This window comes from Penicilliopsis zonata (genome assembly GCF_001890105.1).
Source record: "Penicilliopsis zonata CBS 506.65 unplaced genomic scaffold ASPZOscaffold_5, whole genome shotgun sequence".
NCBI classification, from domain to species: Eukaryota; Fungi; Ascomycota; class Eurotiomycetes; order Eurotiales; family Aspergillaceae; genus Penicilliopsis; species Penicilliopsis zonata.
This window is the reverse complement of record NW_019208915.1, coordinates 1,583,039-1,596,729: the sequence shown is the minus strand read 5'-3', so window position 1 is coordinate 1,596,729 and position 13,691 is coordinate 1,583,039. Positions and strand designations below refer to the sequence as shown.

At 52.3% G+C, this 13,691-nt stretch overlaps 5 protein-coding genes across 5 annotated transcripts; 2 read left to right on the top strand and 3 right to left on the bottom strand.

Moving 5' to 3' along the window:
- Positions 1 to 61: 61 nt before the first annotated feature.
- On the bottom strand, positions 62 to 1,424 carry ASPZODRAFT_151432 (hypothetical protein; the record flags this gene model as incomplete). The annotated part of the gene is made up of 3 exons (XM_022725735.1): positions 62 to 229; positions 296 to 982; positions 1,038 to 1,424. The coding sequence occupies 3 exons, from the start codon at positions 1,422 to 1,424 to the stop codon at positions 62 to 64; spliced, it is 1,242 nt and encodes a 413-aa protein (XP_022582550.1).
- A 1,633-nt stretch (positions 1,425 to 3,057) lies between these two features.
- On the bottom strand, positions 3,058 to 4,354 carry ASPZODRAFT_166097 (hypothetical protein; the record flags this gene model as incomplete). Its single annotated transcript, XM_022726737.1, has 5 exons — positions 3,058 to 3,490; positions 3,550 to 3,926; positions 3,982 to 4,055; positions 4,105 to 4,141; positions 4,205 to 4,354. 5 exons carry the CDS (start codon positions 4,352 to 4,354, stop codon positions 3,118 to 3,120), a joined length of 1,011 nt encoding a protein of 336 aa, XP_022582549.1. The 3' UTR covers positions 3,058 to 3,117.
- Positions 4,355 to 4,800: 446 nt separating this feature from the next.
- On the top strand, positions 4,801 to 6,955 carry ASPZODRAFT_63500 (hypothetical protein; the record flags this gene model as incomplete). Its single annotated transcript, XM_022729157.1, has 4 exons — positions 4,801 to 5,219; positions 5,284 to 5,677; positions 5,816 to 5,996; positions 6,045 to 6,955. The coding sequence occupies 4 exons, from the start codon at positions 4,801 to 4,803 to the stop codon at positions 6,953 to 6,955; spliced, it is 1,905 nt and encodes a 634-aa protein (XP_022582548.1).
- Positions 6,956 to 6,962: 7 nt separating this feature from the next.
- On the bottom strand, positions 6,963 to 8,849 carry ASPZODRAFT_131684 (hypothetical protein). Its single transcript, XM_022722813.1, has one exon. It carries the CDS (start codon positions 8,714 to 8,716, stop codon positions 7,082 to 7,084), a length of 1,635 nt encoding a protein of 544 aa, XP_022582547.1. The 5' UTR covers positions 8,717 to 8,849; the 3' UTR covers positions 6,963 to 7,081.
- Positions 8,850 to 11,237: 2,388 nt separating this feature from the next.
- ASPZODRAFT_63444 (hypothetical protein) lies at positions 11,238 to 13,598 on the top strand (the record flags this gene model as incomplete). The annotated part of the gene is made up of 2 exons (XM_022729152.1): positions 11,238 to 11,833; positions 11,894 to 13,598. The coding sequence occupies 2 exons, from the start codon at positions 11,238 to 11,240 to the stop codon at positions 13,596 to 13,598; spliced, it is 2,301 nt and encodes a 766-aa protein (XP_022582546.1).
- Positions 13,599 to 13,691: the final 93 nt, after the last annotated feature.

Here is a 13,691-nt window from a genome sequence, read left to right as displayed (position 1 = left end):
AAGTGGGGTTGAGTGCCACGGTCTGTTAACACTTATATCCCCCTCTACCCATGCTATACTACTATACTCTGGTGAAAATGCGCTTCTCTAGCATGAAGCGCACCGCCAAAACCAACCCAGCCCCCGCAAGCGTCAAGGAGCCCGAGTAGGAGAAGGCCGGGCGAAAGGCAGCAAGCCCGGCTTCTGTCCCACCATAGGCGTCCAGCAGATACCCTGCGATAGGACTCCCCTGATCAGTTAGAAAAATGGCAATTGACGAGGAGCATAGGAAGAGATGAAAAGGGTAAGGGAGTACCAAGAAATAACCGAATGTCCATGAGGTCGTCAACCGCGACATGACACTGGCCAGTTGGCCGTCTCCAAACACGGCGCCCACGACGACAGGCATGAGACTGAAGAAGCCGCCCGATCCGATGCCATTCAAGATGGCAAAACAGACCAGCAGGCCCGGCGAGGAGGCAAACGGCCACAGGGCAATTGTGCTCACGCCTGTAACCGCCAGCGCGAGAAACAGGCTGTTCACGGGTCCCAGGAGGGTATCTGCCCCCAGTCCCATCCCGACCCGACCAAGAGCCGAGGCCAGGTTCCAGGCGGCAAGGACCCAGGAAGCCATCTGGCTGGAGAGGCCGATGGAAGTGACATAAAGCGGGAGCAGGAAGGGAGGGACAAATAGGGGGAAGGTCGCTATCGCTCCCATGACCAGCATCAATAGAAATCTGATGGTAAAGATAGAAGTGGTGGGAGCAGTGAGAGCATCACTACCTGTTGGCGTTGGCGCCGTGAGGAAATACGACGCCGGGAGACAGACAGCCCACGCAGCCGCGCCCAAGATCTTCATCGCTGTTCTGATTGAGCTGGTCTGGATCAGTTTCTCCATCGACAGCGAGATCACGGCCGATCCAACCCCTGCGCCGCCGTACACGATGCCTGTCGCCAGGCCTCGTTTGCGCTTGAACCACAGCGAAGGGACAGTAGCCGCGGGCTGAACAAATCAATATTGGAAACATGAGTTTATAGAGACCGGAAAGAGAACGTACTAGGAATAACAACGAAGCTCCCAACCCGAATAAAACCCCTTGTGTGATGAACATTGCCGGCACAGAAGAAGTCGACCACCCGGCCGTGAACTCGCCCAATCCCAACAATAGAGACCCAAGACAAGCGGTACGGCGGTATCCGATCCGACGCATCACTCGCGCAACCAGCATGCCCGTTAGAGGCGCCAGAGCAGCCCCGACGGATCCGATGAAGGAGAGCGTTGAGGGAGGTGCCAGGCCTTGCCGCGTAAGATGCAGCTGTACAATCCCGTAGGAATACGTGAGACCCAGGTACATGAAGAAAATCGCGGACCCGGCGGCCACGGCAGGCCAGCCCTGCTGTTTGTCATGATGGTCTGCGTCTAGATTTGCTTCTGTCATATCCATCATGGGTTTCGGTTTGATTTACGGTGTATGTGGTGGATGAGAAAGGATTGGGCGATTGGGCTGATTTATGATGATGTGATGTATTCTATCATTGGTTAATTTGACGGCAACAATTACTCGTCAACTCCTCCACAACATGGCCATCAAGCATATTTAATCTTTTTACCTTTTGACTAATGAAATGGCCTCCCATTATCAAGGTATGGCACTGTGTCATCACACCTTGACAGCTATCCACTAATTTTAGACCAGTGATTTCGCTTATAAGAGACTATGAAAGATGCCGGATTCTCTTGGTTATAGAAACTCAATACTTGTCTCCTCGCTACTCCTTTTTCTCTTCCTCCTGAATTATCCCCCCCTTATTTTTCTTCTCCTACAAGGCATATACACACGTTGATAGGCCTTATAAAATATATGATAATCACTAGTTATACTTTAATGTTCAATTTCAATTGATATTACAAGATGGCTAATAAGAAAGCCACTACTAGAATTATGATCACTATTAATCAAATATTGATCAGTAAGCAGATCAGAGATCTATAGCAAGGTTGATTAGATCCTAGTTATTGAAGAGGATATCTATCTCATTTCCCCGGGCCGGCTGTCAAATAAATCTCCAAAGAAAGAAAATAGGCACATAACCAGAACCGTGTTGGGCATGATTATGGCCTATTAAGTAATATAGGGATACTGAACTTCAGGCGGTTGTTAATCAAGTGGCGGCACAATAAAAGAAAACAGGAGCTGCAAGATTTAAAGTATGGCTAGTACAGTAAATACTTGTAGCAAGAGAAATCGGTGTAAGCTGCCACTTCTCAAGTAGAATAATCCAGGAGGGTTTACCTTTAAAAGCTGTGGTCTAAACCTAACAAATATTAATCACCTTAAAAAATAATGGTATCCGATAGCATTCGAATTGTCCTACTGTGAGCATAGAATGGGATTTATTAGATTGAAGATTTTATGTCCTTAAGTCAAATAAAGTGATTAATCTTGGTGTATCAGATGTTGCTGATGTTAAATATATTAGTGAGAACTAGGTATATAGAAGTCACCTAATGAGGGTTGCTAATTATTTAGTTAATTATTGTACTGGCTGTTGAAGAGAAGGATACTTTCGCAGGTGATCCTAACATGGCACCAGAGTACTCCATACTAAGTAAGAATAGGATTGAACTGCCGTAGGAGCATCAGCGATAGTCAAGTGAGGGTAAAGGAGAGTAGAGAAAAATAGATAGAGATATACCATCTGTTCTAGCTTCTGCATTCACTTTTATTTTATAGAATATGTATTCGCCTTGGCTAAGTGAATACTAATAGAGTTATCATAGGTCCTGTAGTATGAGGCAACAAAGTTGACGACTATACAGTATTAAATAACCATGAATAGTGAGGGCTTATATCTGCCTCTATATCCTGTACCATGTGTTTTACTCTTTACTATATGATACCGGCATTAGAGTAAGGAGTACAGATACTTGATATTATGCAATACACTTAACCCTCCCGTCTTGCTATCTATAGCACTATGTAGGCTCCAGCTATCTCTTTATAAGTAATCTGGGCTCTTTAATAAATATAGATATGGGCAAGCAATTCGGGCTCTAATGGTCCCATGGTATAGTTAGCTGAGACTTGCTCTGTTTATTCTGTAGGTTTTAGAAATCAACATAGTATACAAACCGAGTTACACTAAGCTTTCTGTACTCCCCTCTGCGTACTGCGTTTTGTTCTGATCCGACGTGCCATGACTCCCCTCTACCTCATTCAACTCAAAGGCGTCTCCGGGAGTGTGATGTGAGCGCGAGGCGAGCTTGGATCCATAGCCGTATGCAGCAGAGGTAGGATAGCGTGACGGACCGCTGCTGGAGCCCAGCAGGCGGGGGAGGTACCGCGACGCAACGGCTTTCATCGAAGGAGCACAGGCAGTGAGGATGGCGACGTTGATCTCGACGGCGGAGCTGCAGAAGCCGATGCTATATGTTGGATCAGAATCTGTGGCGTTGGATAGAAACCCCTCGGCGAGGATTATCACGCGCCAGATCCCAACAGCGGTGGCCCTTTGTGTTGTTGTCAGCTTGATGGTATATTATGTCAAAGCTGTAGATTGAATGCTCACACAATCCCTAGACAGAGAATGGCGCAGACCGCAATCTTCCGTCTCACGGGCATTTGGAGGGAAACGGTGATGATGATCGGGATAGAAAGGACGAGAAGGTCAGTAAAGAGGTTAAGGGCGGCAGTGGCGACGTAGAAGACCCCTTGGTCGATACAGGAGCCCGCGATGGACTCGTCGAAGACATAGCGAACAGGATGGCATTGGAAGATGTCCGTGACCAGCACGGCGAGAAAGAGGCCGATGGTGACGGCTGAGGAGAATAGGATCAGGCTGTGAACGATGCGAGAGCGCGACTCGAGCCGGAGCAGGAAGACGAGCATGGAGAGCTTGACGAGGGTCAAGCAGGGGTTATAGAACAGTTGGTTGACAAAGTTCCACTGACAATAGAATTAGTATATCTTAGGTATAAACATAAATACACTCCCAGCATACAATCAGGCCAGGTTCAACATTGTAGTCTGTTGGGACATCCCAGATGTGAATGCCGACATAGTTGGTTTTGATGTCTATATGGATTAATCTTCTTTATATGTATAGAACATATGGGACACTTACAATACCACGAGCTCACACATTGTGCAATGGACATGACCTGACAATTCCCAAATCAGCAATACCATCTCATCCACATAGGAGATGTTTCTAGAGAACATACATAGCCTGCAAGGATGAGATAATCGTCTGCCCTCAACGCCGCCCGTGTCAGCCGTTTACTCCAGACGCGCAGAAGGACAGAAGCCCCTCCGAGCAGAGTAAAGGCCACGACCACGGCGAGAGCAGTGCGCTGATGGCTGTCATCCACCATTGAGGGAGAAATTGGAGACTTACTCCTCGGTGAGGGTGTCATTTAAGGAGACCCTACTACATATGTGCTATAGTGCTCATATTACGCACAGAACAGGGTATATGACAGGTTTGCGCTGTATGATAGTATACTCTGTATACTCACGCAGTAACCGGGGGTAGCAAATAGAGTCTTTAAGCCACTCAGGGTGTGGTAATAATGGTAATAACGGTAATGTAAATACGTGAAACCCCCGCGAGTCAGTTTCCGCGCGTTCCGAGCCGTGTCCGAAAACCGGAACAGCCTCCCATTGGTCAGCCCCTGATGCCTCTGACTCGCATCCCTACAAAAGTAATCAAACTCGCATCTCGGCCGTATTACCCCTGTTATTAATACGAGAATTATCCTGCAGACTTGGTTATAATCCTCAGCTCCTCAGGTGGGATTCTACAACCACTGCCCTCATCATGGCTCTTCTTTTGACCGTCCTCTTCCCCCTCGTCTCGGCGAGTGTCTCTCGCTCCGTGCCCATCGCCGCGCAGACAGTCTCCTCGTCGTCGCCGGCCGGAGTGGCTCTGTTCCCCGGAGAGGCCGTTCAATTGACCGCCGCCGTGCTGTCGACACTCTCCGCCGAGCTGGGAGAGGAAGACGCGTCTTTGTTTTCGTTTGGAAACACCTCGGTGTCGGTTGAAGAACGGAAATGCAAGCTGCTCCCTGGGGACGCCGACTGGCCGGACGACAAGCTGTGGGAAACATTCGATGCGCTCCTCGGCGGCGCTCTCATCCGCACCGTGCCCCTCGCGGCTGCCTGTTATGCATCCTGGCCGGAATACAACGCCGCCGAATGTGACTATGTGAATGCCAACTGGACAGATTCCTTTATGCAGTACTTCTCTCTTTTTCTGTTCTCTATTGAATCTCTTTATTGAATCTATCTATTGATATTCCAGTGCATCCTCCCCCTCGTCGATCATGTGGCCGCTGTTTGAAGGCCGGACGTGTCTCCCGACCGAGTATGGCGATTCGTGCACCCTCGGCGGATACAGCAGCTACGCCGTCAATGTCACGACAATCGCGCAGATCCAGCTGGCCGTCAACTTTGCCCGGAACCGGGGGCTCCGTCTCGTGGTCAAGAATACGGGCCACGACTTCAACGGCAAGTCGACGGGTAAAGGCGCGCTGGGGATCTGGACACACAACATGAAGGACATGGAGTACCTGTCGGAATACCAGCTTGACAGCTATTCAGGCCCGGCCGTCAAGATGGGCGCTGGTATCCAGGCGTTTGAGATCTATGAACAGTCCAAGCAGTATAACTTTACTGCTGTCGGAGGAGAGGGAGAGGTACCTACCCTATCTACCCTATCTACCCTACCTACCCTATCTACCCTATCCCACCCTATCCTACCCTATCCTACCCTATCCTACCCTATCCTACCCTATCCTAAACTCACTCTATCACTATCACTAATTATACTCCAGTCCGTCGGCGTAGCTGGAGGATACCTTCTCGGAGGCGGCCATTCGCCCATGTCGAGCGTATACGGCCTGGCTGCCGACCAGGTGCTGGCGATGGAGGTGGTTCTCGCCAACGGCTCCTTTACTACCGTCACCCATGCCTCTGATCCGGATCTCTTCTGGGCGTTACGGGGTGGAGGCGGATGTAAGAGTGACCCCCCGATTCAACTGCAGACCGATGCTAACCATCTAGCAACCTATGGCATCGTAACCTCGGTCATCTCTCGAGTGCATCCCCAGGTCGGCGTGACCGTGTCGAGAGGCAGCTTCACCAGTGCGAACGTCACGGCCGACGCCTTCTGGACCGCCATGCGGGCCTGGTTCGAGCGCTTCCCCGAGCAGGCCGACGCAGGCACATATTCGTATTTCTGGGTGCTGAGCCTGGGCGACGACGAGTTTGAATTCGAGATGGCCCCCTTCTTCGCCGTCAACCATACCCTGGCCGAGTTTGAAACCCTCATGGCACCCTGGTACGACCTCCTCGCCGAGCTGGGGATCGAGTATACTCCCACGACGGAATACTACGACAACTTCCATGACGCCTGGAAGGTAGGGTTCCCGCTGGAGGAGATTGGGATCCCCACGATGATGGAGGGATCGCGGCTCTTCCCTCGGGCGAACTGGGAGAACGCGACGCTGTTCAACCAGACCCTTGAGGCCTTGCGCACCACCATTACGGCCGGGTATCCCTTGCTGGCGTTCAACATGAAGGCCGAGCTGCAGGCTGGGTATCGCGACGACTCGGCCAACCCGGCATTCCGGACCATGCTCATGCACGCCATCACCTCGACGGAATGGGATTCCAACACCACCAACGCAGAGATCAAGGAGCAGATGGAGGAGTTCACCTTTGACGTCCTGCAGGCCTGGCGCGATGTCTGTCCACACTCTGGAGCGTACATGTCTGAAGCGGATATCCTGGAGCCGAACTTCCAGCAGGCCTTTTACGGGGATCACTATGACAGGCTGTATGCTTTGAAGAAGGTCTACGATCCCAAGGGACTCTTCTATGCCCCTACGGGGGTCAGCAGTGAGGATTGGGTGGTCGACAGTGCGGATGGCCTTCCTGATCAGAATGGGCGGTTATGCAGGAAGTTAGAATAGAAGTTAGAATAGAATAGAAATAAGAAGTAAGAAGTAACCCCCCATCGCATCAAGATAAACTCCTCGTCTGACTCCACCGCCAGGATATTATATACATTCTTAACTGATAACTGAGAATTCTCTCTACTATACACACTCCTCCTCCAGCTCAATGGCCTTGGACTTGTGCTCGATGGTGAAAGCCTCGGCGGCGCGAGTCTCGGCGACGGTGACGTACTTGCGGAACTCCCTGGCCGGGACATGGTTCATGAAGAGCTCGTCGAGCTCCTCGTAGGTGCGCAGACGGGTCTCGGGCACAAAGAGGAAGCCGAGAATGGCCCAGATGAACATGAAGGAGCCAAAGACAAAGCCGATGCGGGCCTTGAGGTCGCCGTAGCCCGGATTGAACATGTAGGGCGCGGTAAAGGACCACATGGTGTTGCTGGCGGAGGAACAGGTGATGGCGATGGCGATGGTCTTGGTGCGCAGGGCCGAGGTGGGCACCTCGCCGGCGATGGCGTACACGTTGGAGCCGACGCCGGCATTGTAGAAGAAGTTGAACATGGCGTAGAAGCCGACCGAGGCGGTGGTGGCCGCGGCCGTGTTGACGGAGCCGGAGATGCCCATGCACAGCAACAGGATACACAGGCAGACGCAGCCGCCGAGATACATGGGGCGCCGGCCGTACAAGTCGCCGACCAGGAAGGAGATGGTCGCGCCCGACATGGACAGGATCTGGGCGCCGATCTGGATGCGGAACGACTTGCTGCTGCTGATGCCCAGATACTCGTACATCAGGGCGCCGTAGCTGGACACGAACCCCAGGCCCGACATGCCCTCGGCCAGGAAACACATGATGGCGATCAGCGTGCGCCGGCGGTTCGTGCCACGGAAGCACTCGAGATACGAGCCCGTGTTTTGCGTCTCGGCCTCCTCCAGAGTCAACTGGATGCGCACCAGATGCCCGTCGGCGTCCTGCGGATCCGAGTAGAGACGCCCCAGCGACTGGCGCGCGGCGGCGAGCTGGCCCTTCTTCACCAGATACACGGGCGACTCGGGCATGAACAGCAGGGCAATGAACGCGACGACGCCGAACCCCCATTGCGTGCAGATGAGCGACTTCCACGACCAGTCCGTCGTCCATTTCTCCGTGCGGTACGCCATCAGCGCCGCGATGAAGGGGCCGATGCACTGCGACAGGTTGCAGAACCCAATCACCGACGCCCGGATGGCCAGCGGCGAGATCTCCGCCACGTACGCCGTGCACAGGTTCAGCAGGGCGCCGATGGCCACGTAGTTGACCACCTTGCCGGCGAAGAACATCTGCACCGAGGTCGTCGCGAACTCGATGCCCACCGACGCGATGTTCAGCGCCGCCGCCCCGATCAGCACGGGCTTCAACCCGATCACGTCCGACAGGAACGAGGCGATCCACGCCCCTGCAATCGCCGACGCGTTGCCGCCGCCGCTCAGCGCCGACTGCCAGCTCGTCTCGATGTAGTACGAGCCCGTGCTGGCCTCGTACTTGCCGAACCGCTCCTTGAACGCCGGGATGCTGATCACCGTCCCGGCCGCCGTCCCCTCGAACCCACGCACAATCAGCGCCCACAGCATCACCCCGATCCAGAACAGCAGCTTCGGGTCCCGTCGCAGCGTTTCCAGGTAGCCCCGGTTGTGCTCCTGCTGCTGGATCGCCCGGCCCTGCATCTCGTCCAGTTCCGGCCGCAGTTTGGCGCCCGCATTTTCCACCCGCTCCACCTGAGGATCCTCGACTTTGGTCATGGTGAAGAAGGAGAAGAAAGAGATGAGAGGAAGAGAAAAGTGAAGAAGACAGATGGATGGAGGGATGGAGAGATGGGGGATGATGGTGGAGGGATCGATGAATAAATATCTCCAGACGACCTCCAGACTGTTCGGTCGGGGAATTCTGGGGTTGCGGGGAGGGAAAATCTCGGCCTCGCAGTTTCGCGGGAATACCTGCCGATCGGGTTGACACTGGACCGAGGCTAGGCCCGATGAGGTGCAGTGAAACGGGAGTTGAAGCCTCAAAATCAGGGCGGCCAATGGCAGAGCTTGCTGGAGTGCGTGCTAAAGTTTTGGACAACCTTTTTCCGGGGCAGGGAAGCCAATCAGCGGAGAGGATTTTGGTCACGCCACGCTAGACACGTCACGTGGTAGGTTAAACACACAGCCGGGGCCCATCCAGATCCAAGATCCTCGCAAGGTTCCCCACGTGGATCTGGACTGATTCAGAGCGATCCTAATTCTCGGTGAACTCGGGGCGAAGTCAGTCGGGTCATAGGTATATATTTGTAATCGAGTATGTCTTAACAGCCATCAACTGATGCTTCAGGGTGATAACTTATTAATCAGCACTTATGACTCCTGGGGTACAGATATGGGGTGCATATGTAGCACAGTAACTATTCATATGTGGCGTTATTCAACTTGATCCTATTGAGCAGACAATATTATTAAACTTCTAGTCTGAAAGCGGGACTTTCAGCCGACCGGGGAAGATGGAATATGCCGGTAGAGGACAGCAGTCTACCAATCGGCTGGTACATTACAACTACACCGAGGTTCTACTTATGTCGTCTCATATGAATTTCTATACCAAACCTCAGGTGGTACATAAGTGCTTACAAGCGCGTTCGGTTATCTCATTACTAAAAGATATCCTGATGTCCTTAGGGTAAAGACTTACTTAGCAGCCCTGTAGCTAGGTATCCTGGCTTATAGAATTAGCAATGCGGCAGTTTATTTAATTTCCATGATCATTTCTAATCATCTCTGGTCATAAAGATATATATAGTGATGATTACTGGTCTCTTGTACCTTATAATGCCTTGATTCTGATTTCACTACCAATACTTCTAATAAATTAGGTATAGTGTGGGCTAACCTTCCCTGCTGCTTTGTAGCAACTCCTTCTCTTCCACTCCTTTCTCACTTTTCTAGTAAGGGAAGGAAACAGCATGCTTGATGCAAAAGGGGCATTATATATATTCTAGATATATATGTCATTAAAGCCACTTACGCCCTAGGGACTATAGTCAATACTAATGTCTATTATAATATCTATTATCTCTTATAATGCTGTGGACGACACGTATACCACAGGGAGGACCAACACACTGTCTACACTCGGCAGGTCACGGCATTTGCCACCACACATTAAGGCCTTGACGGCTTTGTTGGCAATTTTTGGCACTAGAAATCTCTGGATGTTCTTATATATATATCGCATAGCTTGGCCGGATAGAACAATTCCCTGTGGTACAAGTTATGGCTGGATTCAGTGTGCAAGGCAGTCTTCGATAATAATCAACTATATGTAGGGAATATATTTGGTATTTCCTAGAGATTATCCCTAGTAAGCTTTAAACTTATCTATAAAAGCATGTCATACCGTCTCTTACTATATATTTAAATGATCATAAGAATTAATTAGAGTATAATAACTGTTCTGGGAAGGGACAATAGGCCCCCACATGGAGCAGTTGATCAGATATGTCTAGACAGGCAGAAAGACCATCGTGGGGAGGCGCGTACGTCTCCTCGCCCAGGCACTCCACGGCGAGGACCATCAGCCCGCCCTCCTAGTCTTCGTCTACAGGACATGTGGAGATTACAATTATAGCAAGTTCTGGTGTTAATTATTTCTATCTATATAATATATATAATATGATTGCTTACATACTGATGCATGAGTATTAAGGTGTATTATTCCTAGTTTGACTAGAGTTAGAGGAATATTTATCTCTACTTAATATCATTCAATTCTTCATATAGCTTTATACTATATCTATAATTCATTGACAATATATAATATACAGATATCTTCACGTACATCTCCTTCTACGAGACAAACGTCAAACCGTTCCCCGCCGAGTGTCTGTACGCCGTCACCAACAAGCCAACCGGCGGGTTTACCAGTGGATGCCCTACAGATCAAACTAGCTACTTATTGGGTCTGGCATAATAGGTGCATAGGGTTAACCCTGAAAGATAGGAAATAGAGTCAACAGCCAAGACAATAAACCAAACTTGGATATCTAACATTCTCCATATCTAGTGCTCTAAGATAATTGGACAGGAAGTTGGGGGTAGATCCTCTATCCACCAATCATAGGCCATTGATTGCTGCAGCCTTGGAGTCCTCCAGCCAATCGACACCTGCTCGCCCCATCGAAAAGTGGATCCGCCCCTATCGAAATTCAACACGTGAAACAGTGAAAGGTGGTGGTTATTGATAGAGAGCTGCTACTCAGAAACAGAATGTGCCCATCTACTAACGGATATGGAAGACTCCGTCCTGGTCCATTCCCAGGCCAGACATTCCACTTCTAGACGCCCTCGACGCCCTCGACGCCCTCGACGCCCGCGACGGCCACCACAACGGGGGAAATGGATTTCTCGTGCCCGTGAGCTGCTGTCGTACCTTCCCCGGCCCTTCCGACCGGATAATCTCGACGACCGGTGGATTGTCGGCGCTTTAATCTGCAGTATCTCGTCGACTGTTGTTTTCTGCATCAATATCATACTGGCCCTGGTGGCTACGGGGATCGCCATCCGAGAAAGCAGCAGCAGCAGCAGCAGCAGTGGCAATCATTTTGTTAAATCATCTCTGTACGATGGCCAGTGCAGCGTGTCCCGGCACTGGGCGACGGGAATCCACGTTCTTATCAACATCCTGGGCACGCTGCTTCTGGGGGCCAGCAACTACGTGATGCAGTGTCTGGCCGCCCCTACGCGGGCAGACATTGACGTCGCCCATCGCCGGCGGCAGTGGCTTGACGTGGGCATCTTCAGCATCCGCAATTTCGTCTCGATGGACACCAGACGGAAGATCCTGTGGGCGTTTCTCTTCTTCAGCTCGATACCGATCCATATGCTGTAAGAAAGCGCCATGTGATAAACACAATCATGGGTGAAGCAAACTGACCTATACTGTAGGTCCAATTCGGTCATCTTCTCGTCCATGACGTCGCTGGATTATGGGATGATGGTCATCCCTAACGATCTGCAGCCCGACGAGCCCCTGGTGAACGGCTGGAGGGAGGCGTATGCATTTGAAACGGCGGTCGGATCGCCGCCGTCCACCGTCCAGGCAGAGCTGTTCAATGGAACGTTCTACAACCTGACGACGCGCGAATGTTTCAACCAGTACGACGTGCAGTACAACACGCACCTGGGCACGCTCGTCTTGGTCGTCGACCGGCTCGCCATGGGCAACGCAAGCAGCATGGCAGCCGCGCTGGAGTTCAGTGACAACATCGCCGCCATCACTTCCATCTACGACATGGTCGACGACGGGTATAAGTCGATGCTCGTCGACGAGATCGACCGCGGCAACTGGACCGTCGCGCCCGTGAACTGGACCGACAGTGTCTTGGGCATCGTCGTCAACACGACGGTGACCCCCACCGCCATCGAGTACTGCATGACCAGGGAGGTCGCACAGCGCTGCCAGCTCTTCTTCAGCCCGCTCATCGCCCTCGTCGTCCTCCTCGCCAACCTCGCCAAGGTGGTCTGCATGTTCCTCGCCGCCCGCAACGGCCGCTCCATGCTGCTGCTGCGTGTCGGCGACGCCGTGGCCTCGTTCCTGGACCGGCCCGATCCCGCTACAGACGGTTGCTGCCTGATGTCTCAGGCCGACGCGTCCAAATGGGGCGGGCGCCGACTGATCCTCCGGAAACGGCTAGTCTCACGGCTAGGGTTAGGGTTAGGGTTAGGGTTAGGGCTGCGCTCCTCCCCGGACATCCTCCCCATGACGCTTTTGGACAACAACCGGGCCAAGGGGATGATGATACAATCAACCGTAGCCACTCCGACCTCCATGGCCCGTCGCCTGCCGAAAAAAAGGCGGTTCTGGTTCAAAGCCGTGGGCGGCCAGCGGTTGACGGTGATCATCGTGTTGCTGCTCTTCACCGAGCTGGTCTCCATCTATCTGTACACGCTGGCCTCGGAGGGCCTCACGCTGTCCGACCAGTATTCCTTAGGGTTTGGCAAGGCGAACACAGACACGCTGACCAACATCGACATGCGAGGGGGCGGGATCCTGGCGACGGTGCTGTTGAGCAACACGCCGCAGCTGGTGCTCTCGCTTCTGTACGTGCTCGTCAACGGCGCCCTGACCTCCATGCTGCTCGCGGCCGAATACGACCAGTACGCGACGCAGCGCAAACCGTTGCGTGTCTCGAACCCGCACGGCCAGCAGCGATCCCGCTATTACCTCGCCATGCCCTATCGGTACGGCGTGCCCTTTCTGGTGCTCGCCGCCCTCTTCCACTGGCTGCTGTCGGAAAGCTTCTTCTTCATCACCATCTCCGTGTATAGCGTCATGGGCACGGTCGACGAGGACGCCTCCAGCCAGGGCTGCTGCTACTCGCCCCTGGCCGTCTTCATTGCCCTGCTCCTCGAGTCTATTCTCCTCCTCGTCCTGCTGGCCATCAGTCTGCGCCGGTTCAAATCGCGCATCCCGCTGGCGGCCCATTGCAGTGCTGCCATCAGTGCCTTGTGTCATCCGCCGGCGGATGATACAGACGCTGCCCTCAAGCCTGTCATGTGGGGGGAGGTCATCTCCCAGTCCCCGGATCCTCATTGTTCTTTTACCTCTTTAGATGTCCTGGAGCCTACTAGAGACAAGTTGTATACATAGTTGTATACTACTCTTATAAGCTTCATATTGATACCTTTATCTATTCATACTATAATCCTTGTTGCATGACTCAACTGTCAGCATGTGATACCG